The sequence below is a fragment of the Rhipicephalus microplus genome, chromosome 9 (assembly GCF_043290135.1).
Source record: "Rhipicephalus microplus isolate Deutch F79 chromosome 9, USDA_Rmic, whole genome shotgun sequence".
In the NCBI taxonomy this organism is placed as follows: Eukaryota; Metazoa; Arthropoda; class Arachnida; order Ixodida; family Ixodidae; genus Rhipicephalus; species Rhipicephalus microplus.
Genome location: NC_134708.1, coordinates 9,681,244 through 9,703,151, shown reverse-complemented (window position 1 = coordinate 9,703,151; position 21,908 = coordinate 9,681,244). Strand labels below are relative to the sequence as shown.

Below are 21,908 nucleotides of genomic sequence, written 5' to 3'. Positions count from 1 at the left end.
GTGGTGGATGATAAGAAAGGAATAGTAAACCAAGCAAAAGGAAATATTATTTATCAACCTATCTTCATCTCATATATGAGGGTTTAAAGGACAGACCATTCATGGAAGCTCAGTTTTCATAAAACTCTTTATGCACACACAAATATCTTGTTAAAAAAAGTTGTTGAAAACTCGAAAAGAGTGCATATTTAGCCAAACGCACCAACTCCACTGAAAAGTTTTTCATAATGGCCTGTTCACGTTCATGAATATGGTTAATAAAGGATGATTATGAAGTACTTTATCAGTTTCAAGTAATAATAATGAATAAGCGTGGGTAGAGACATTTGTTCTAGCTGGAAGTAACAGGGCATTGACTTGACGGGTAACAAAGTCTAGGAACTAAGGTTTGGCAAAGTTAAGGCACTATGCAGAATTGTCATTAGTCGTAGACTGCTGATCCATTTCATCCTCGAAGAGCCCTTGATATCGCGACAGAAGGCGCTGCTGGTACGCGGCTTTTAGCGTTGGCAGAATGTCAACGATGCGGAGGGCGCAGTTGAGGTAGCGTTTGGCACTTGGTAGGGCACCCTCGATATATCGCTGCAGCCCTTCATTCCACACCGTGGTCATCATCCAGATAAGCTGAAGAAACAAGTAAAATGTTAGTGCACTGCTTGTGGCTAACTTGGTTAACTCATTTTCATACACTTCAAGTGCCTTTAATACTTGGCATTAAATTACTGGTGCTCTCCAAACGAATAACGGGCACTCTGAAAAGGCTCCATATCATTATACTATTAGTTTGAACATGACTTTTTGTGTTGCAGTTATCCTGATGCGCTCTGTGTCTGCTCGATGCTGCACACATAGAAGATGGCTGCCTCCCCAAGCTGCTCATGGTAGCAGCTTTTCGCAGCTGCACATTTGACTTTGTATTCAGGGCAAGTAATGTTTCATTAGACATTATAAGAGAACACTGTGCTAGTTTAAGCTATATGTTTTTTTCAGGCTATGCACACGTTCGCTTGTCATAAAAAATGTTGGACGAATGGCACAGTTTCTCCTCTTGGAACTATGCATAGCTAGTGTAGCACTGGTATGTTAGTCATTTTTAGTGGCACGAGTATCAAGTTTTTTTGTCTTTCAAGCATGTGCAGTAGCACACTTTCTGTTTTTCAGGTATAACTCGTCTTAAAAACAGAAATCAGTGGCTCGAGTTAATAGTTATATTGAATACATAGGATATCGGAGCATAACTTGACTTAAGGGGGCAGACTGGTCTTTGGGACCGAGAAGCGACAAAAAGATGCATTTTTTTTAATTGGAATGTTTGGTTTCTGCAAGTATTTTTTTTATCTCTATGCAAATTTTCAGCCACCAGGAAATTGTAATTTTTTTGTAATGTCATTCTGGCTGTCCCGATTCTTGGTGCTAGCCCAATACAGAACCTGGAAAAAAATGGAGAACCTACTTCGGGCTTCTTTATAATTTGCCACCACCTGTGTCTGAAGCTCTACTACCAATTTATGAGCGCTTTTATGGGCATTGCAAAACATGCATACCATGATTGGTGTTTTTTGAAGAAATTGGGTGTTAGCAGTTTTTTCATTTTTTTCAGTAAATTTACGACTGTTCAATTTTGAGGTCTCTGCAGCTAAGGCGGGCACAACAATAATTATCTTTGCTAAAGGAACCTGTACGTGTATAGAATGCAAATATGGGAGCGGAATTTAGAGCACAAGCCTTTTTTAATTAAATAATAATTAAAGATGTGACATAATGAAAACTGTTTTTGAAATTGGAAAGTTTAATTTGCTATAAAATAATCAAAAAAAGGCCAAAAACAAAAAAAACTCTTCCATGCTTTCAATCTCTAGTAATTAGTTTATGTTGCCTTATCTTAAATATCACTTTTAATTAAGCACTTTTTTTCTATGGTGCCTTAAACAATAGGAGGTGAACTTAGGCTTTTTCAGGAACAGAATGAGTTACAAGAAAGTAATTACATATTTGATATCAACAAAAAAAAAACGCACAAGCCTGTGGATTTTGATCAAGATCAGTGAAGAAATAAACAAAGAACGTCTAAGATGAGTCTGCCCCTTAAGGTAAAGGTCAATTAACTGTGTATATAATAATTGGAAATCAATGAAGTTAGTTCATGGAACGATTGTGAGTAGCTGGGATCACTGTGGCGCTTGGTGGAGCAAACCTCAACCATTCACCATTTTCTAGGTGGCCTAGATTCGGCAAACTGCTGTGAAATTGATGATTCTTGTTCAAATTAAGAGTTACACTTTAAGGGTAAAGCCTCGGATTCCTTGTCAAATGACAAATGTGACTGTCAGTGTTTCCAATATCAACAGTAATGACACAAAGGACACGTAATCGAATCATCGTGATGTCACCAACTGCCAATTTGGTATGACTTCACATGACAGTGTCATCATATGAAATCACCGCATGGGCAAAGTTGGTTTGATCACAGGGGCAGTGTGAAACTAGGTCAAGTACAAAAAGCTTGCAATGCTTGTAATCCTGAACGCACTGCGAAATCACGTTATGTTCAGGAAGGTTTTGGGTAGTCGGGGGGGCAAGGATCTATACATGACCATGCAGGAGACAATAGTTGACTTTTAGTGCAAAACCTCGTAACACTCAAGCCTCATGATAAGAAAGCGACATCTTACACGAAAATAAGTTTGTTATATCTGAAAATTTGTTAGAAAGAAATATTCCTAATATTTACTTTGTCATAACTAATATTTCATTATATTCTGGTTCATTTTATTGAGGTTTGAGTGTGTGAGTTATGGTCGGTTCACACCAGCGACTAGCACCGGTTGCGCGATCGTTCGCAACCGACGACCAAAAAGCGACTGATGTTCACACCGGCAGAGGCTGCATGCGAGCAACCCGAAGGCACAAAACCAGAGAGTCACGTCCAGATCTTGTTATCAGCGAGAACTCTGGAGACCGGTGCCGATAAGCTGATTAGGAAATCATTGCCAGTCAAGTGAGGAAAGCAAACTGAGCGCACCGCATTTATTGTTTTCGCTCGCTCTCGGGTAGCAGTCTTAGCAGCATCGTACGGTTCGATTCGAGCAGAGAACAAGATATTGTCATGGCGCTGATGCAGGATGTCATGGTCTCAGAGCTGGCAGCGCAGAAGCCTCCAAAGAAAGAAAAAAGCCAGTGGTGGGTGTGACCATCCCTTCGCTCGCAAGAGTTGGCCGGCCATGCAAGCGCCTGCCTCTCGAGCTGCGCTCACACGACGAGGATTATTTCCGGGAGTAACATATTTAGAAACGCTCCTTGAATTGAACTTGACTTGCCATCGCCTCCAATGCAGCACAAACACGTCTCAAATCTGCTGTCTTTAGGCGGTGCCAAGGCATGCTGCACAAACGCGTTGAATTGAAGGCGATGGCAAGTCAAGTTCTAGACAAAAACGATACTTAATTAGAGAGAAAGTAGTGCACAATACATTTTCTCTTTATTTTGAGAGTGTTTAGCCTCCTGCGAATGCAGCCACGTAAGTTCGACACTTTGCTTGAGCTGCTGCCCCCTGCCATCTCCAAACCAAGTACTCCGCAGTGGCCATGGTGGCAAAGACTTAGAGGAATGCGCTCATTTGTATCTGGCGACAAAGAGGCAGTGCGATGAAAAAACAAAAAAAAAGAGCCTGGATATAAAGAAATGCTGGCGTCACTTCTGGGCATCACTGATTGGTTCGAGCAGCTTTGGGATTGCAGTCGGGCGACTGAAAAATTGGTCAGGTTGCAACTAGCCAAAGTAGTCGCTTTCCAACCGATGCGACCGTTTGCGACCAGTCACAAATGGTCGCGCGACCAGTGCCAGTCGCCGGTGTGAACCAGCCTTTAGCACTCGATTAATACTACTCATGTAATCACTGATGCTCGCATTTTCTAGGCTGGCTGTCGAGAATGGCTTGCATACTCTTGAGAGCAGTCCATCACAATGAAACAGAATGTAAAACCGAAAAATACAGCACTAAAATTAAATATTTCTACTAACAACTAAACTGCACAGTCACAAAATTCAGCGGTGATCTAGTGGTAAATGTGAGAGAAATGTGTTAGGAATAGTGTCATGCTTGACTACCTACAGTTATCTTTAATTACGTAGCTAGCCATAATTATCCTACCTTGTTGAAATCATTGGAGAAATTATGGTAGCCCAACCCCACGTATACAGTTGACTTCACAATAGCTTTTTTCTAGTTTGCCCCCTATCTATGCCAACATACTCGAAGCCGTGTTCTAGTACACATTCACCAAATAACTTGCCTCCGTCTCTGGGAATGTTGAGTAGTGCAGCTTGATAACGTCATCAGTACAAGCCACGAGTCCGTCCTCATCACGTGCATCCAGCAATGCCTACAAGCAATCATGAATTGATATTATCTTATTGAAGTAAATGATGGCCACTGATGAAATCCAGATCGTAATACAGTGATTGTCACGATGGCAAAGCCCATCATTCCAAGATGAACATTCGTCAAAATCTTAATTACCTATGTTAAGAGTTTTTATTATAATTTGGGAGTGCCTTCAGAGACACGAAATGATCGTTATTTCTATGACAAAAGCTTTACACAATTTGGAGGGCTGCCTTAGAGTCTTGAAATATTTGATTGATGGGCGGTTCTTGTTCAATAAGTTCCACTGCAGTGACTATGTAAATTTTCTTGTGTCTAGTTCCATTTTTTCGGTTCCTTCTGTGGAATGTTCTCACCTAAAAGATGAGGATTAACAAAACATTGATGAAGAGCTGTGTTTCAACAAGATATAATTGCAATCTTTCTCAAACATACTCGATGTTAAAGGGCATCATCAGATCAACCTTTGCTATGCCCTTTGCAGGACAGGCCCTTGCCAATGATCTCCACTTTAATCTGTCTTGTGGGAGTTGACTTCGTTTTATCCCTGCATATCCTTGAATTTCATCACTGCATCAAACCAGCTGCCGTCTTTGGCTGTGTTTCCCATCCCTTGGTAGCCATTTCACTGCTCCAAGTGATGACCGGTTCTCTACTGAATGCATTACGTGGCCCACACAAATCAATTTTTTTTTTTGGGGGGGGGGGGGGGAACTAAACAGCTCGTTTTGTGGCCACAAACTGAACTACTATGTCATGAACGCCATGTTCACCTTGAAAATCGAGTGTGGAAAAAGCAGTGCTGTCTAAGAAATGAAAAGAAAAGAAAGGCATTCAGGTCGTGTGAAAAACAACTGTTTTTTACCTCCAACTTCTCACAACTGCTTGAGACTCATTAGAAATAAAGCAGCCTTTACTTCAACAAGACCAATGAGAAAATTATCAGTGAACATAAACACTATTTCTTGCACCCTAACAGGCATGCGCTTTGGCTCTGTAGCTTCCACAGTGCTGTCAAGAAAAGTTGTCGCCAAGTATAGAATGCACTCAAACATCGATATAACGAACCTGGATGTAAGGAAATATTGGTTATAACAAAGTAAATGAAGAATAGCCTTGCAGTAATTATAGTATTAGTAATATACCTTTATAACAAATTTTCGGACATAAAGAAATTTTTTTGGTTTCAGATGCAACTTCGTTATAATGAGGTTTGAGTGTATTCCCCACCATCGCTCTGATTTAAAGTGCACACCAACAGACATTTGAGGTCAACATTTTCTTGACATGAGTGGCAAAATGAGCTGACTTGCCTGAAAGAGCAAGTGGTAGTATTTGACCAACTTGTCCGGCTCATTCTGCGCTGTTGTGAGACCAATGCAGCGTCGCAGCAACGGCACTGAGAACGCACCCTTCTTGCAGCTGGCATCCTGCACAAAGTTGTATTGCTTGCTGCTATCTATATATAAAATGCACTTACGGGGGGTGTTCAAATGAAAATGTGCGGAATGACGCTGTGAGTACAAAGACTTTATCAGAAGTAGGCACTATTTGTCTGATCACATCGATCCCATTGATGAACTAGACAAAGGATTTGTTGTTCCCGGAATTTCTGTGGCCATGATGAGACCTAGTCCTTCACAGCATCATTGAGTTCATCGTCCCAGTTAAAGCGCTTTCCTTTCACATTTTTTTCAGGGGACCAAACTCCCGGAAATCGCAGGCAATGAATGGTGACTAATTCAACGCCGTCCACTGTCAGAAGTTAGATAACGCCTCGCGGCTCTTCAAGCATTGAATTTTGAAATGTGAACGCCATCCCATCCTCACATGCAATGCCGTGTCAATTGAATGGCACTCTTTATAAGAGCCTCTGTTCTCTCTTGCACATGCGGGCAACCCAGCATGCTGTGATCGAAGGCAGAGACTCCAAATGCATCCTTAGATGTCTCGCTACATTCCCCATAGCGACATAGGCATCTATGTTAACGGTCATATTGTTACAATGTTTCGTACTTTTCCTTTGAGCAATCCTTGTATTTTCTAGGCATGGGTGAATATCCAAGCATTTCTAATATTCGAACAAATATTATGTTATTGGTATCGGTTTTGACAAGAACTTAAATTATTTGCAGTTTCGAAGTATTCAAAGTGAACATATGAATGTAATTTGACTGCATGTGACCTTCCTAAAGAAGTAATTTCACTGCAGCATGGCACTGTAATGCCGTGAAACCACCCACCAAGTCATATAACTAGCTGCACATATGACCTCCTCCTCGAATAATATTTTTCATGATGTTTAAAAGCATGTTATACAGGCTAAGATGCCATAAGTGTGAAAAATTCTAAAGCTTAATTTATTTTACTACCTAGAGCTTGCACCCTACTGCCATTCAAATCTATCTCCACTTTGCTTCTTACCAAAAAAAACTGATATTGCACTAGCCTTGCTCGTATTTTTCAAAATATTGTGCGAGTGAGTTGGCACCCTATAAAATCACTCATTTTTTTTTTAAGTATGTGATACATACTATGCATTATCCTACGAAGGAAAGAAGTGTAAATTTAGCTGTTCATTTTTTTTTCAGACACAATAATAATGAGGACTAATACACCGTTAATACACACTGTCTTAACCATTTGACTTTAAATTATCAGATTATAACTATTCACTATGAATTCGCTTAAAACCTTAAGTGCACAACCTGCCCATACCTAGTATTTTCTATTCTGTGGAACACTGCTGCACTGGCCAGTAAACACAATCTGGTGTGGTGTGATGAAAAAAACCGTGCTGCTCACTTACTGTAGATCAGGTGAATACAACAGCTTTTCTTTTATGTGTGTAATAGCACACGCAAGAAAAATGAAAGAAACAACAATAATTGGTACTGGGAGGTACATTAAGTGCATAAACTACTTTCATTATTTTCATTTTTTCCACTGGGACGGCATCAAATGTAAGTAATTGCCAGTATTGGTCACACATGGTGAAAAATGACGAGAAAACAATAAAAATGAAGAAATGGAAAATTATTACATTGTCCACTCAGCCATTAGCTAGAAGAGTTTAGCAGCTGTAACTAAAACTCAAGAAATACAACAGGTAACGAATGTTGCACACAACACAACTGCTTGAGTTGCATGCAACCGTCATGCATCTGTTGGCTTTTCCAGTTCTCTGGGTTTTTCATGAAGAGTGCAGTACCATCTATAGCCTAGCTATATATTCTGTTACTCTGAAACAAAACTGAAAAATCTTCTCAACGATATTCATGTGCTCGAGAATGTGGATCCAACTTGGAATTAATCTAGGTAGAGTACCCCACCATGGCACATCTCATGATTGTGTTGTGATATTGGCATCTAAAGGACCAGAATGTTTAGTGGGACAAGTACCGATTGACATTAAATTCCAGTTCGAGTTGCCTGAAAACTTGACGAAAATGAAAATATGTATAAGATAGATGGAATTGGTCAAGCTAAGTCTTGTGTATGATGGAGTGGACGTTAAGGTATGTCATAAATTAAAAGTGCAGTCATATAGTTAGTACAAGTTGGTGTAAACCACAGTTTATTAATGCTTCAGCAAACCAATATGTTATTGATGGTTGTGGTTCAAGTGAAGAGTTATATTTCGAAAAGAACAACTTACATGGCCCATCAAACGAGAAAAGTGACCATCAGCGTCAGTGGTGGCATCAATGCAAGCAATCCAAAAAGTTACATGATCAGAGATTATGGCTTGATGACATCATCATGGCATCACAGATTGCCAAGGTTATGTCATCGTGATGTCCTTATGAATCCACTAAAAATGTCAAGGGATTACTTCATTACGCGAAATCATCACATGGTCGAAGGTGTGCTGATCGCAGAGGCCATGCAGTAGTAGGTGACATGTAGACAGCTTGTACTGCTGGTAAAGGAGGCAAGGAAAAATCATGTTAGATGCAGAAAGCTTTTGGCTGGGCGGGCTGGAGGGGGAAATGGTTAATACAATAACTAAGAAGAAAAAGAAGATGGCTACTGACGATCAGATGTTCAACACATTTTGTGCAAGTGCCACTCTCAGACCCCAATGTTTTGCATCAGGGTCGCTTATCTTTTAAACTTTGTTGTCATGTTCTGCCAATACTTCGTGAACACGGAATATTGACGAAATGACTGCACACATCAATGTTTCAACATCTAGCCATAAGGACGTAAACTGTCACCTGGCAGATGGCAACAAATCCCTCAATGATGTCCGTATTGTCTCCAGAGAGGGACAGGACCTGGGCCAGCACAGCTTTGCCATTAGGTGCTCCTGGTCCACAGACAATAGCTTCAAACTCGGCCGTGAGAAGCATCAACGCCAGCTGTTTGTTTTCACGCCAGTGCGGGTTCACTTCCTTCAGCTTCTCTGCAATTTGATAAACGTCCCTGTTTGGAAGATGGCACAAGTCATTAATTTTTTTTGCAACGTCATAAGTCTTCACCAAGACATGAACAACCAGCCCAAAATTTTTAGAAAACGAAATTTTCAATAAATGCAATGGTATACAGGTAGCCTGAACAAGAATAAATGCCTCAGACAAGAATGCTGAAGTTTCGATAGGTGGACTTATCTTTGTCAAAGACTCCTGATTATTCTTAGCAAGTGAGTTTATAAAGCTTGAGCCATGGCAACTTCGACGAATGACACCGGTGCGTATCGAGGCAGTCTGGCAAGCTGTTTCTTCCAAGCGTCGCAGCATCTAAGTATCTCAGTGTATACCAGTGTGAAGATGCTATCAGTGACATCATTTCACATAATGTTACTGTTAGTATATGTCATCTCACGATGAATTTGCCCACTTCTGAAAATGTCCTCAAGAGTACTGCGGCCCCATAAGTCACCGTGCTCATCAAGTGCTCTTTACAGTAGGGCTCTGTCATAAACTCGGAATCACAATCTGATTTTCTTTTGCCCTCTTCTTTTCTGATGCACGAGGTGCAAGAAGTATTTCATAACGAATAGAATTGTACCGCACAGAATACAAGATGAAAGATGAAGGAGCACACATGGCCATCGCTGCTGCTTCGTCGTTTCATCTTTTGTTTTGTATTCTGCACTGTAATTCAATTTTTTATGAATCAAGACCAACTATTAGACCAATTAGTCCTAACTAATGCATGCCTCTTCTGTTATCTTCAAGAAGTGATGTGGTGCTTAGCCCCTTCAGACACAACCAATGAAGAACTGTCTGTAAATGCATCAAATGTACGCATTATTCCAAGGCACTTGATATTCTACTATTGCAACAAAAAATAATGTCATGAGATGCTCAGTTGCACGTTTTATAGTTATTAATCTCAAGAAAATTTTAATAAAATATTTATTCTAATGTCCTTCACTATCTGTTATTGCATTAATAAAATGAAAAGGCAAGAAATACAGTGCAATTTTGTTTTCGGTTCTCTTCATTGCAAGCCAAGAAAAAAAGAGAGCTGACGTGGCTCACAAAAAGTGGCTCATCAAACAACTCAAATGTGGCACTGCCTTCAGCAAAGTGATGATGTATAACAGTACACCACAAATTTGAGTTAAATAAAGGCACATTTATCTACACAGGAGGTTCAATTAATCCAAACCTCATTGTATCTTCCTCTACATAAGCCACTAGCTGTCACAACTAGCAGAAACAAGTGTACATGAATGTGCGCATTCAAACATGGCATCAAATTTTTTGTATAACGACTGGTATGCACAATTGCTATGAATAACCACATCTTTTCAAGACAAATCTGATCTCTCAAGATAATTTTGGCTCTGATATATGCGTTTGAGTTGAAATTACACGGATATGATCCATACAGAAGACGATAGAAATTAGGCCTGTATCCAGGAATATTTCTCAGCGTAACAGGACCATTCACTGAAGCCTTGAAAAAAACACCTATTTTCATTTCATGGTTCATTTTTGGTAAAACACCCTCCTCCATCGAGATTCTATGCACAAGGGGGGGGGGGGGGAGCCAGGGCACCCCCCTTAGCTACAGGCCTGATGAAAACAAGAATATGTGCATTGCTCATCTCTAAATTGTTCTGTTATAATGTTTGAGTACTTTACAAAGTGCCCCAAAGGGAAAAAGAAGTGAAATTTTCAAACAACAAAATGTGGTCGCAACTGAAGCTATCGCAGTCCTAGCCAACTATACGATTGGAGTACATCACCTCAGGATTGCCTCCTTAAGTTGTACGTCTACAGCCGGGCGCCTGGAAGCCGTGACTCCTGACAACGTCGCCATGATGGCGTAGGTGGTGATTCGCTTGGTGGTGTCCTGACGGCCACGGACATTGAACATTAGCTTGAAACTGTGGCTAAGGAGGCGAAACTGTTGCTCAGCATTCGCTTCTGGCTGCAGCGCTAGGTTCCAGCACACAGTAGCGAACCACTGACATTGCTCCGCGTGCCACTTGCCCTGCGTGAAGAATCGGGGTTAAAATTTCAACTGCCTACACTTCTAAACCGCATAGCTAAGCAACATAACATACGCTCAAAGTTCATGATAACAAAGTTGCATCTTACACGAAAATGAGTTTGTTATACATATCTGAAAATTTGTTATAAAGATATATTTTTAACGCTATGTATATTGCAACACTAACCCTGATTTATATTGTTACAACAGATTTTTCATTATAACCCAGTTCATTATGCCGAGTTTTGGGCGTATCTTATCACCAGAATAACTGCAATTAGTGTTTGAATAACGATGCAATCACTACCTTTTTCTGTGTCTTCATTTTCATCTTCTTTCTTTTTTTTTTACCACAGTATGAAACACATATTTCTCTCAATAGGCTGTTCTTCACGGCATGCTTCTGTGCTATATCCTGCGCACTAGGGGGTCAGGGCTACGGTGTATCTTATCACCAGAATAACTGCGATTAGTGTTTGTATAATGATGCAATCACTACCTTTTTCTGTCTTCATTTTCATCTTCTTTCTTTTTTTTTACCACAGTATGAAAGACATATTTCTCTCGATAGGTTGCTTCACGGCATGCTTCTGTGCTATATCCTGTGCACTAGGGGGTCATGGCTGCTCAAGTTGTTCTAACAGTTTCAGTGTCAGTTTATTGGTTATATTAGCATCAATTACATAATACTTGTATACAGGCGAAGGTCCCAGAGTAGAAATATTGAAAACAGAATTCCCAAACAGCTTTTACCTCCCCTCTTCGTAACATGCTCTTGTTCTGGAATAAACTTTAAATGTCAATTCATTTGTGTCAGGTATGATTATGGGCCTTGCAGTCATTGTTAGAGGTGTACCAGTTGCATTGTGTAATTGCAGGCTATGTAAATGTATGTGCATATCAGAAGCAGCTTTTCTTTTTTCAGTTATCCAAACATATTTTGGAAAAAAAAAATACCATTTAGCAGTTATCCTGATTTTATTAGCCAATAATTTCGACCACTGAACCAGTCTCATAAGTCATGACGAAGATCAGTGCACGTACTGGTCGAAACCATTGGAAAAGTTAGGCCTATTCCTCTCCACATACATGCACGTACACTCACACAAACAGGCATGCCCACATATAGTACACTCAACCCTAATTAAAAACTAAGTTGCATCTTGTACAAAAGTAAGTTTGTTATATCCAAAAATTTTGTTATAACTATGTATTCCTAATGCTATATTATTTCTGACTATTTTTCGGTTACTTTGTTATAACCAATACTTGGTCATATTCGGTTTTGTTATATCAAGGTTTGAGTGTATATGTGTAGAAGAAAAAGCACTAATATTTTCAAATATTTTGGGGAGCTGAGTGTATATTTTTCTTTTACTGACATTGTGGATTAATAACAATACACGGAAGCTAAGTGAAATAAATGCAACTTACATTCTCACATACAAAGAGAATATTGGCTGCCTTTTCAATGCAGTCACCCACTTCCGTATAAGTGTTGGAGAAGCCCGTGGAGTTTTGTTCTGCAATGGATTATGACTTCATTTCAGACATACAACTCTGTGACTCACACTAGGGCCATTGTGTGGCAATTCACAGCATGCGGTGCACAGCAGAATGAAAGCCAGGCTGCAGATGGTATTTTTTTATGAATCGGCAAGTATGACTACCCCATAGTTTTTCTGTTGCTGTCATTAACATTTTTTATCAGGCTATTACATGATCTCAACATTTCAGAATTACACATCTGGCAACTCTGAAAAACACTGCTCACCCCATCCCCACTTACTTTTTTTCATGTTTGGTATGTTGATACTTTTTCGTTCTGCTAATTCACCAACTCACCCACATTTCTACCCTGTCATTCAATCAGCTACAACTGCAATTCTTTGTGAACTAAGTATAATTGAATAAGTTTTCCTCTAATGGCTCTACCGACCATATTTTATTGCACAAATCAATTTTGAGCCTGCGCACTCAACATTATCAATTAGAAAATTTGGACACAGCACCACCGTCAACTCCAACTGCATTGGCTAAATGGGTTGCTGTTCTGTATATTACCTTTCAATACTCCACTGATCTCTCGATCTCTCACCATTGCTGAAGCATGTTAACTTGAACAGCCATGCATATTCACACTTTAAATGTATAAATTTGTGAAAACTGGTGTATTACAAGCGCAAAGATTTTTATTGAGTTAGTTGAATAGGCAATGGTAGTTACATGCTTTTTAAGGTTGTGAACATCTAATTAGATTGATCAGTGACAGTGCTCATTGTTGAAGGAGTGACTGTGGCTAGTGTATCAGAGGTTTGTTAATTAACCATAGTTCAGCACAACACTGCAGCTGAGGAACTATCTTCCTATAGTATAACTCACAATCAAAACAATTATATGATGTCAAACTTTGTATACCATAAGTCATATACTACCAATGTAACTGTCTTCAGGGACCCAGTAAAGCTGTCTAGGGTAGCTTTTAGTCCTGAACATGCATCTAGATTTTTTCGCTGAAATAAACTATTGATTGATTGCTTCATTCATTGGTTGATTGATTGATTAATTAAGTGAGTGGTTTCAGTCAATCAGTACTCAGTGTGATTAGCAGAAATCTCATGCAAATTAAAAAGAGGCTGTGCCGTCAGAATTGTCCGGTGAGAAATACCAAATTTCGTGAGGCAGAGTGCAACAACACATTGCAGGCACTTTAGCTGCAGCTCTGCGAGGGCTGGGTTTTTTTCTGGAGGTGATACCATCTGCTTTAGCACATCCTTGGTGAGGTCCATCTTGCCAGCCTGCAATATATATATATATATATATTTCCTTAACATTGAAAAGCATCAAGACGCTGCAGAGTAGACATTATTGAATACGAAACCCCGCCATTACACTTCTTAGGAAACATAATGCATATTTATCACCCAAGAAAAGGTAGCATCTCATAAGCATTGCCACGAACAAATCTAAAATGGGAATGGCGTCACAGCATCTCAGGAAAACATAACAGCCGGAGGCATATCAACATTGTCTTACTCTATGCACGTACTTTTTCATACTTGTCTGCACACACATGCCCTTCAAAGCAGCTACGAATTAATTTTCTGTCTCTTATGTATGGCTTTTTATCTATGCACTGTAAACTTGCAACAAAAAGACATGCAAATCGACAATCTCATTAGTCAATAGCAAGCACTGAGCATGAAACTTTCCTCGCGAATTTCCTACTTTCCACTTCATCTCTAATACCAGTCCAGGATCCTAAACAGTCACGCTGCATTTTCTAACCTTTAGTGTGAAGCTTGCTGCGTAAATGAGGGCGTCCGAGACTTTCTTGGCCATATTGTCGTGCTCGAGACGATTTGCTTCTTTGACAAGCTGGACTGAAATTACAGAAAAAATAATACATGGTGTTACTATAAATACATGTAGTACATACATATGTCAACAAGGCAACAACTCCACATCAACACAGTGAAAATTGTGCTCCTTGCCCTACTTTATGGCATATGAGTTAGGTATGTAGTTGTCGAAGTTCAGTCTGTGGTATTACTCCTATGCTATCAATTTTTATTTTTGTCCCATCATTGCTCACCGATAGAATGTACCAGAAAGATAATTTTTCGAAAAAATTGTGATCTTTTTTTTTACATTTCTTTTTCTGAAAGCGTGGACTTATAGGAACAGATAACCACTAGTATGGCTTGGTTTTGTTGCAGGAATTTTACTCTTACATTTTACTAGGCCATGTCTTTGTTTATTCGGTATGACATTATAAGATAATTGCCTGTTTAGCATTATCTTGTCCTTTTTTTCTACTCCACGACCTCCTCTGTTAACATAATTTTTTAGTCTTTGAAAAAATGATTAAGACTTCTGTTAACTTGGTGGGAATACCAGCAGTGCAAAAAGAAAGCAGAAGCAAATGAGACAAGAAAAAGAGACAGGGGCGGGAAGAATGCTGGTTGTCTCGGTTGCTTCTGCTTTCTTTTGGTGCTAGTGGTATTCCCACCAAGACTATGTACCAACTTGCCCAACAGGCCACGCTAATGAAACCTTGCAAACAGATTCTTTAAACATTTTCAACTGCAAATGTATGTATTCTTACGCATATTTTGAACGGCTGCTATTGCATCGGCATTGTTGTCTTCTTCGAGAGCAATCTTGAGCCTCAGGTAAAGCTTAGTCACTTTGTGTGTGTCTGTACACTGCTCCAAGATCTCCTTTGCTGTGTTGGTCATTCCAAGATCCAGGCTCCAATAAACCAAACAGTGCCGCATGCTGTCCACCTCTTTTTTGATGTCTTCCTCATTGAAACAGTCTTTGAATGTTGTTACGAGTGTCTCACAGTTTTTGAGCCACTCTACTCCTTCAGAGGTGCTGCCTGATTCAGCCTTGCTACAGCCAAAGTGAAACAAGTGGTGAAAGAGCTTCCTGAGGCTCTGTGCAGTGAACTGTGTTGTCTTGGCGCTGTCCTGTACCAGGATTCTTTGGAAGGTTAGTGAGGCACGGTCCAACTCGCTGCTGTCGAGCTCTGCCTTGAGGAGTTCGACCAGTAGATATAAAGCTTCACGGTCCTGGCTGAAGCGTATGTAGGCTCTCTGCAAAAACCCGATGGCTTGCTGGGCAAAGCCATGTTCCTTTATAGACTGGTGGATTCCCAGCACATGTGCTATTGCAATGTCCTGGTGCTTGAGGATACTGTCCAGGGTGCTCGAGATCTGCTTGTCGTTACCACTAGAGTAAAGGGCTTCCAGCTTCTTGGCCATGTAGTTCAGCTGACCCGGACGGTGCCAGATGGCCATGTCCAGGGCATTGACTGCCTTTTCCCAGTGCTCCTGCTTGTCCCAGTTGAGGTAGGCACAACCTAGGAGGTACAACGTGTGAGCCTGTGTTTCGATGTCGGTGCTAGTCTTGCCGAGGCAGAAGGATTCCCGGAAGTAGGAGACGGAGTGTTGGTAGTGACCACTCTTGAAACACGTGACACCCGCAGTGTAGGCTCTCAACGAAACATATTTTTGCAGAGCTGGAAAATCGTCGCAGCACGCATTCTTTGCAGCGTAGAGGCTTTCAAATGCCGCTTCGGAGTTCGCGGTCGTAGCCGTCATAGCCGCAAAACGGCAAACTTGCAGGACTGATTCCGCGTGGCGCGCTCTGAGCTTATCCTTCTCTGATTTCGCATCCTCGGCCGCAACACCTTTAAAGCAGCGGATCTGTTCGGCAAGCTGCTTGATGTACCCTTCTAGTTCGCCGTACCGTGATCGTTTCACCAAAAGCAAAGTGACTACTTCGAGGGCCTGGATTCGGGAGCAAAGTGCGGTCACGTACAGTCGCGGTGTCCTCATCTTGTCCATCATGTGAGAGCTGAAGCCGAGATACATATTCACGCATTTGTTCAACACCAATACCTCGTCATCGCTCGTGGAGGTTAGGAAACATTCGGTAGTGACCGTGCGCACGCATTCGTTTAAAGCGGATACCAGGATTGCCGTGCCGTCGTCATCACCGTCGGACAGGTACGCGGTGATGCCGTCCTTGAGGTCGGATTTGATCTCTTTGAAGACGAGGTCGCAGTCAACCGCTTGGCTGCCGTCTTTTATCGAGGTGAGAAGATCTCGAACTCTTTCGGCCGACTTCTGGATTACCGAAACGCACTCGCTCGTCATCTTACGGCTGGTTAATTGTTGGACCCGACCCGAGAAACCGAAAACGAAAGCGCGTCGTGACGCTTGCGAGCAGACGATATCGCTTTGGGCGATTGTAGCGACCTCTACTTAAAACATTTTCTTTTCATGCAGACGATAACGGTTTTGAGAGTATGTCACATACGTGGCTCTGAGGTGTGTGGCACCCGAGTCGAGACCGAAAGTTAGTCGCGACTCTCAAGATGTATGTATTAAAGCGTGAAAAGAAGGACGAAGAAGACGGTGAGACGCTATTGGACGCATTTTTGGGAGTGTCTGTTATCACTCGGACCTCGTGCGCGACTCTGAGTCATCCGATTGCCGCGCTCTTCACCGCTTTTCTAACCCTAACACAGCAATGTTTACCGGCGTTATAAGCGCAAGTGTGACCATTTCTCATTAACGGCGTTTACCAATTTTCAATCGTCTTCGCATTGCAGCCATGTCATCGGCGGGCGGCGATACTGGTAAGAACGTCACGTTCAGCAGCGGCTGAACGCTGACCGTTTCGCAGGTGTCTGTGACAGCGGCTTGTAAAGCACGATCCGTTTGCCATCGCCGACGTGTTCTTGTTAGCGAGCTCAACCTTGTCATTGCCCTAGTGTGAACACCCAGCCATAAATCGTTGATGTGCGCGTACCTCTGCAAAGGGCATATCAACCGACTGGACTGACCTAGTTGTTCCAAATCGCTGTAAGGTCATTCTTTCATTTGCATGACTGTTCGTATCTGTCTACTGAACGCCGTTCTGAAAGGTACCGCTGTGTACAAAATGTGACGCGCACACCACGCAGACGTTTCGTTATAACAGCTTTGTTACGAATGTTCATCACCTTTAACGAACGTGCAACTTGGTTGTTGTTTTTTTTTTTTCTCGCCGCGCCCATCAATTGTAAATGTCGTTTCGATTCATTTCACGCTATCGCTCTGTCGCAGGGGGCAGTAATCCGTTCAGCAACCTCGAGAAGACGTCAGTACTTCAAGAGGTACGTGAATTCCACTTCAAATAACCGTCGAAATACCGCATGCAACGGTTTGCGTAACCAGCAGCCACCCTTTTGGTTTCGTGCAACGTCGATATACATCGACATCGGCTAGCGTCTTGTTACGCAGAGGCTACGTGTTAGTTTAGGTCTCAGCGCCGTAGCTACAAGTAACATTGCCAAGCGAATAATTCTGACATATTTGCACATGTTGTGCTCAAATAATTTCGAGGCACACACTTTCCTGCTTTTTTTTTTTCCTTTACGTTCGTACACTTTTGCAAGTAGTTCTGGCAGGTACGTCATGATTCTTACACAGTGACAACATGAACCTAGTGTAATGTACAGTTTGTCACAGTATATGCATCCCTGTGTGTCATGCATACATACTAGTGGCCAATAGTGCAGTGTGATTACTGTGGGACAGCATTGCAGTTAGAGCAAATGAAAACGCACGCAACAAAAGCATTGCATTTTATCCCTCATTGCATGAACACAGACATCATCATTCACGAGTGTGTTCTACTATGTCGCCATGGTTTCAAGTGCATGATGTTGTTTTCGTCAGGCACGCACATTTAACGAGACTCCAGTTCACCCACGGAAATGTGCGGAGATACTCACCAAGATCCTCTACCTGTTGAATCAGGTAAGCGGATGTGTTTTTTCGTATGCAACGTTCACATTGAGCCGCATGCACTTTTGTTCCATCAATCATCCCCGTACTCAAGGGCAACCGCAAGTGGGGGGGGGGGGGCATCCAGCCCTGGCGGACTTTCTTTTACTGCCGTGACATGGTTGGCAAGAGTACTCATTAGTGTGTAACATGAGAATTTGGGCGGCCATAGTGAAGTCTGGAACCTGTGTGCTAATCAAGCTATGTTGCTTACAGCCACGGCATAGAAAATCATTAAAATCAAAGAAGACAACCACTCGATTGTAGCATGAAGCCACAAGGAAATCTGTACAGATTTCTCAGAAAGAAAAGCTTCTTAGTTGCCAAAAAATTCGTCCTGGTCTGGGGGTTCGAACCCGGGACCAATGCAGTAGAACATTACCTGAAATTTGGGGAGGTGGGTGGGGCAGATCTCTCCTCTATTGCACACCTCTGCTCTTGCATAGCTTTTCAATGTCTTATACAAGCTTTTTTACTTCTCCTGTTACTTTCCCTATGTGTAAGCATGAACATTTAACTGCTGTAGAATGTCACACTTCGGGAATGTCCAGCAAGCCAGTTTTGCTGCGAGTGGTAGCTTGTTGATCTGTAAGGTACACAAATGTGTCGGTTAGATGTTGTAGCTGTGCCTTGTGGCTGACAGGGGGAAGTCCTTGGGACGAGGGAGGCCACGGATGCCTTCTTCGCCATGACCAAGCTGTTCCAGTGCCGTGACCCGGTGCTTCGGCGCCTGGTCTACCTAGGCATCAAGGAGCTCTCCAAGGTTGCCGAGGACGTCATCATTGTGACCAGCAGGTGAACCACAAGTGAAAAAGAATGAACTCCTTGTTGGGAAAGCCAGTCCCTATCAAAGCAAGAAACACTCGCTCAACAACGATAGCGACAATCGCAGTCATTAACCCCAATCTAATCTATGGGGCAAGTGAACGAAAAGCAACTGACAAAGAAGCCAAGGAAAGTTTAGGGGATGTTATTTGTAGTAACTATGGTGTAAATGTGATGAAGTTAAAGGGTACAAAAAGACAACTTGCTGGCCGCAGCAAGTTTTCACCTTAAAGGACCAGTAAACAAAAACAACCCCGAGGTCCAAAAATTGCTATATAGTGAAATATGTGCACTTTTGTTTTCCAAACATGCTGCTGAAATAATTTTGCATATGCATGCCATATCAAGAAAGTTACAGGGGTTAGAACATTAGTTTCAGGTGGTTTCAAATTTTAGCATGGCCTTGCCACCCTTTTCTCTCACAGCAGGGAAAAACGTAGCCCATTGTCGTAACTGGTTTAGAGCAATCGGCAAGCTGCGTGCTACATCAAGTCGCTAATAAGCTACTTTGCGTCACTTTGCGGGAAAGGATGATCGGTCAGGGGTAGGAAAGGAGTGCTGAAATTGTTTTTCAAAGTGGAGGCTCTGCGTGGTGCGCAGTGCTGTGATATTTGGAAAACGTGATCGCCGTGGTCTACTCTACGAATAGCCGAGCTTCTTTGGGAAGTGTTAAAGAAAAGTCGGAGCCTGTTCTGCCGGCGGCGAGTTGTCTTTTCATCTACTTTGATTTCTTCACGTTTTTATCGTAAGTACTACAAATAACTTCTCCTGCACTTTCTGTATTTTTTAGTTCACTCAAAAAAGGAGGACACAGTGAGGCATGCATAGACGAAGCGTGTCCAATAATACAGCATGCTATTCCACCTAGCCGAAGAAAAAGGACTTTTCTTGGCTTCTTTGTTGCTTTTCATTGAGGTTGTGTCCAGCAAAGAAAGATGACCTTTAAATTCCCCTTCTTTCGTTTATTGTATAAAGCCATGACTCTCTATATTCTAGAATATTGCTGGTGCCCATGTAAGTTCTAAAATGAGCATTGCCATTAATGCGCAACGTGTAATCTGAGTAGAATGAATGACGTTTTAGAAGTTTCCAACTCGTGAAGGCACCCGTTGCGCCAAGCCATATCTTCTAAACACTAATTAGCTATAAAAGGACGCCAGTGAAAGTAAACCTGCGCACTTGTTGAAATTGGCTAATGTATATGCGGGGGGAGGGCGGGGGGGCTTGTTATGAGCTCATTGTAGTTTCCCTCGTCTCTGACCGCATTCTTCATTGTTTTCCAGTCTAACCAAGGACATGACTGGAAAGGTGAGGTCTCGTGTTGTGTAGACTTTGTTTGTGCAGTACTCACTGTAAGCACTTCTCTTAACAGGAGGACCTGTATCGTGCTTCAGCGATAAGGGCCCTCTGCAAGATCACCGATGTAAGTGCATTTAGCACTTTTCTTAAGATACCCACGTCGTTCCATTATAGTGAATGCATGTTGTTGAACTTACATAAAATGGCTGGCTGTTTTTCTCTGGCTATCTTAATTTTTCTAATCTTGACATGATGGTGAAGCTTTTAGTAGACGTAAAATTGGCTTGAATGCATGAGAAGTTGGATACGTCTCTCATAATCATATGGTGGTTTTGGGACGTTAAACCCCACATATCAATCAATGCATCAGAAGTTGGATTGCTGAAGAATGCCATTTTTAAAACTGTTCTACAAATACACATCACAGTTTCAATCTTCGGCCAAGGTGGCTGTATTTCAGTTTTGGTGAAGCACAAGAATTAAGATTTAAGTGCACATTAGTAAACCCCAGCCAATCAAGATTAACCTGGAGTCCTCACATGGCACGCCTCATAACTGTATCGTAATATTTGTTTAGAAAACAATCAATGTAATTTTTAATTTTGAGCTGTACATATCATTTAGGCAGGCATCACATCGCTGTCTCTACCCATGTCTAAAACAAGAAGCTGTGGTAATGGCCTTGATAGTGTGCTCCCTTAGGCATCTTAGTGCTAGGTAAATTTATATGCTGCATATTTGTAGCCCTCTGGAAAGTATGTGCACCTTCTCTACAGCATATCACAAAAATTGTCATGCCTGGATTTGTTGGCATTCAAATTCTGAAAGGAGTGTTTCTAGACCTCCTTGCAATGGTGTCATTTTTTCATGGACCAAGAAAATGCCCTGCACAACGACATAACGCTTGCTAATTTTGTAATATTCAAAGACCTCTAAAAACATGGTTTGAGTAATTTGGGAAAGCCATCATTTAAAAAGAAACTGACTCGCGTGTTTCACTAAGTGTAGTCAACTTCGCTGCAGTGGTCTAGTGGTTGTGATGCTCAACTGCTAACCCGAAGGTCGCTTTATCGAATTACGGCTGCGGTGACTGCATTTTCGATTAAGGTGAAAATGTTTGAAGCCCATGTATTTAGATTTAGGTGCACATGAAAGAACCCCAGATGGTTGAAATTTCCAGAGCCCTCCACTACGGCAACTCTCATAATAATATCATGGTTTTGTGACTTTAAACCACTGATATATTATTAAAGTTTAATCTTTAGTATCAAGTTTATGGGATACTGATGTTTCGAATGACCACACAATCAGTTGCAATCTCAGTTATTTGTTCTTATGAATCCTCACCATTGCTTGTCAGGCCACTTATATAGCTTTTTGACAGCAATTTTCGTAACATACTAGTTACTATCTTTTATAATTATTTGCTTTACTGCATCTCGTATGACCAGGAAGTGTGATAGTTCACGTGAGCAAAGTGAGGTATTGGGCTAGTTGGTTTTTCACATGTACCACCTGAAGACAGTCAGAAAGATGGCCCCCTCTCCCAACCCCCATCCTCATCGTAAACCAGTTTTTCCCCTTTCCTAAAAGTTTTTTTTTATGTA

At 41.5% G+C, this 21,908-nt stretch overlaps 2 protein-coding genes across 4 annotated transcripts in view; one reads left to right on the top strand and one right to left on the bottom strand.

The window, feature by feature from the left end:
• Positions 1-109: 109 nt before the first annotated feature.
• Positions 110-16,683, bottom strand: LOC119164847 (testis-expressed protein 11). Its single transcript, XM_075873083.1, has 9 exons — positions 14,943-16,683; positions 14,123-14,217; positions 13,503-13,632; positions 12,269-12,357; positions 10,587-10,834; positions 8,605-8,812; positions 5,698-5,814; positions 4,293-4,382; positions 110-624 (listed from the first exon to the last, which is right to left on the bottom strand). The coding sequence occupies exons 1-9, from the start codon at positions 16,498-16,500 to the stop codon at positions 406-408; spliced, it is 2,754 nt and encodes a 917-aa protein (XP_075729198.1). The 5' UTR covers positions 16,501-16,683; the 3' UTR covers positions 110-405.
• gammaCOP (coat protein (coatomer) gamma) overlaps positions 16,631-21,908 on the top strand; it is a 36,734-nt gene continuing 31,456 nt past the window's right edge. For 2 of the 3 annotated variants that reach the window (XM_075873085.1, XM_037415458.2), the window contains exons 1-6: positions 16,631-16,761; positions 17,455-17,504; positions 18,070-18,150; positions 18,821-18,972; positions 20,286-20,310; positions 20,375-20,425. In XM_075873085.1, coding sequence (XP_075729200.1) covers positions 16,722-16,761; positions 17,455-17,504; positions 18,070-18,150; positions 18,821-18,972; positions 20,286-20,310; positions 20,375-20,425 — 399 coding nt within the window. In that variant the 5' untranslated portion in view covers positions 16,631-16,721. Of the gene's footprint in view, positions 16,762-16,834; positions 16,986-17,454; positions 17,505-18,069; positions 18,151-18,820; positions 18,973-20,285; positions 20,311-20,374; positions 20,426-21,908 lie in introns of those variants that run through there. The other variant, XM_075873084.1, reaches the window with a different exon arrangement.

Coding starts and splice junctions, on each gene's coding strand:
- LOC119164847 (XM_075873083.1), bottom strand. CDS start 16,500: ATGACGAGCGAGTGCGTTTCGGTAATCCAGAAGTCGGCCGAAAGAGTT. Junction 13,633..14,122: donor CAGCAAGCTTCACACTAAAG/GTTAGAAAATGC, acceptor TATATATTGCAG/GCTGGCAAGATGGACCTCAC. Junction 12,358..13,502: donor ACTCTGCCTCACGAAATTTG/GTATTTCTCACC, acceptor AATCCATTGCAG/AACAAAACTCCACGGGCTTC.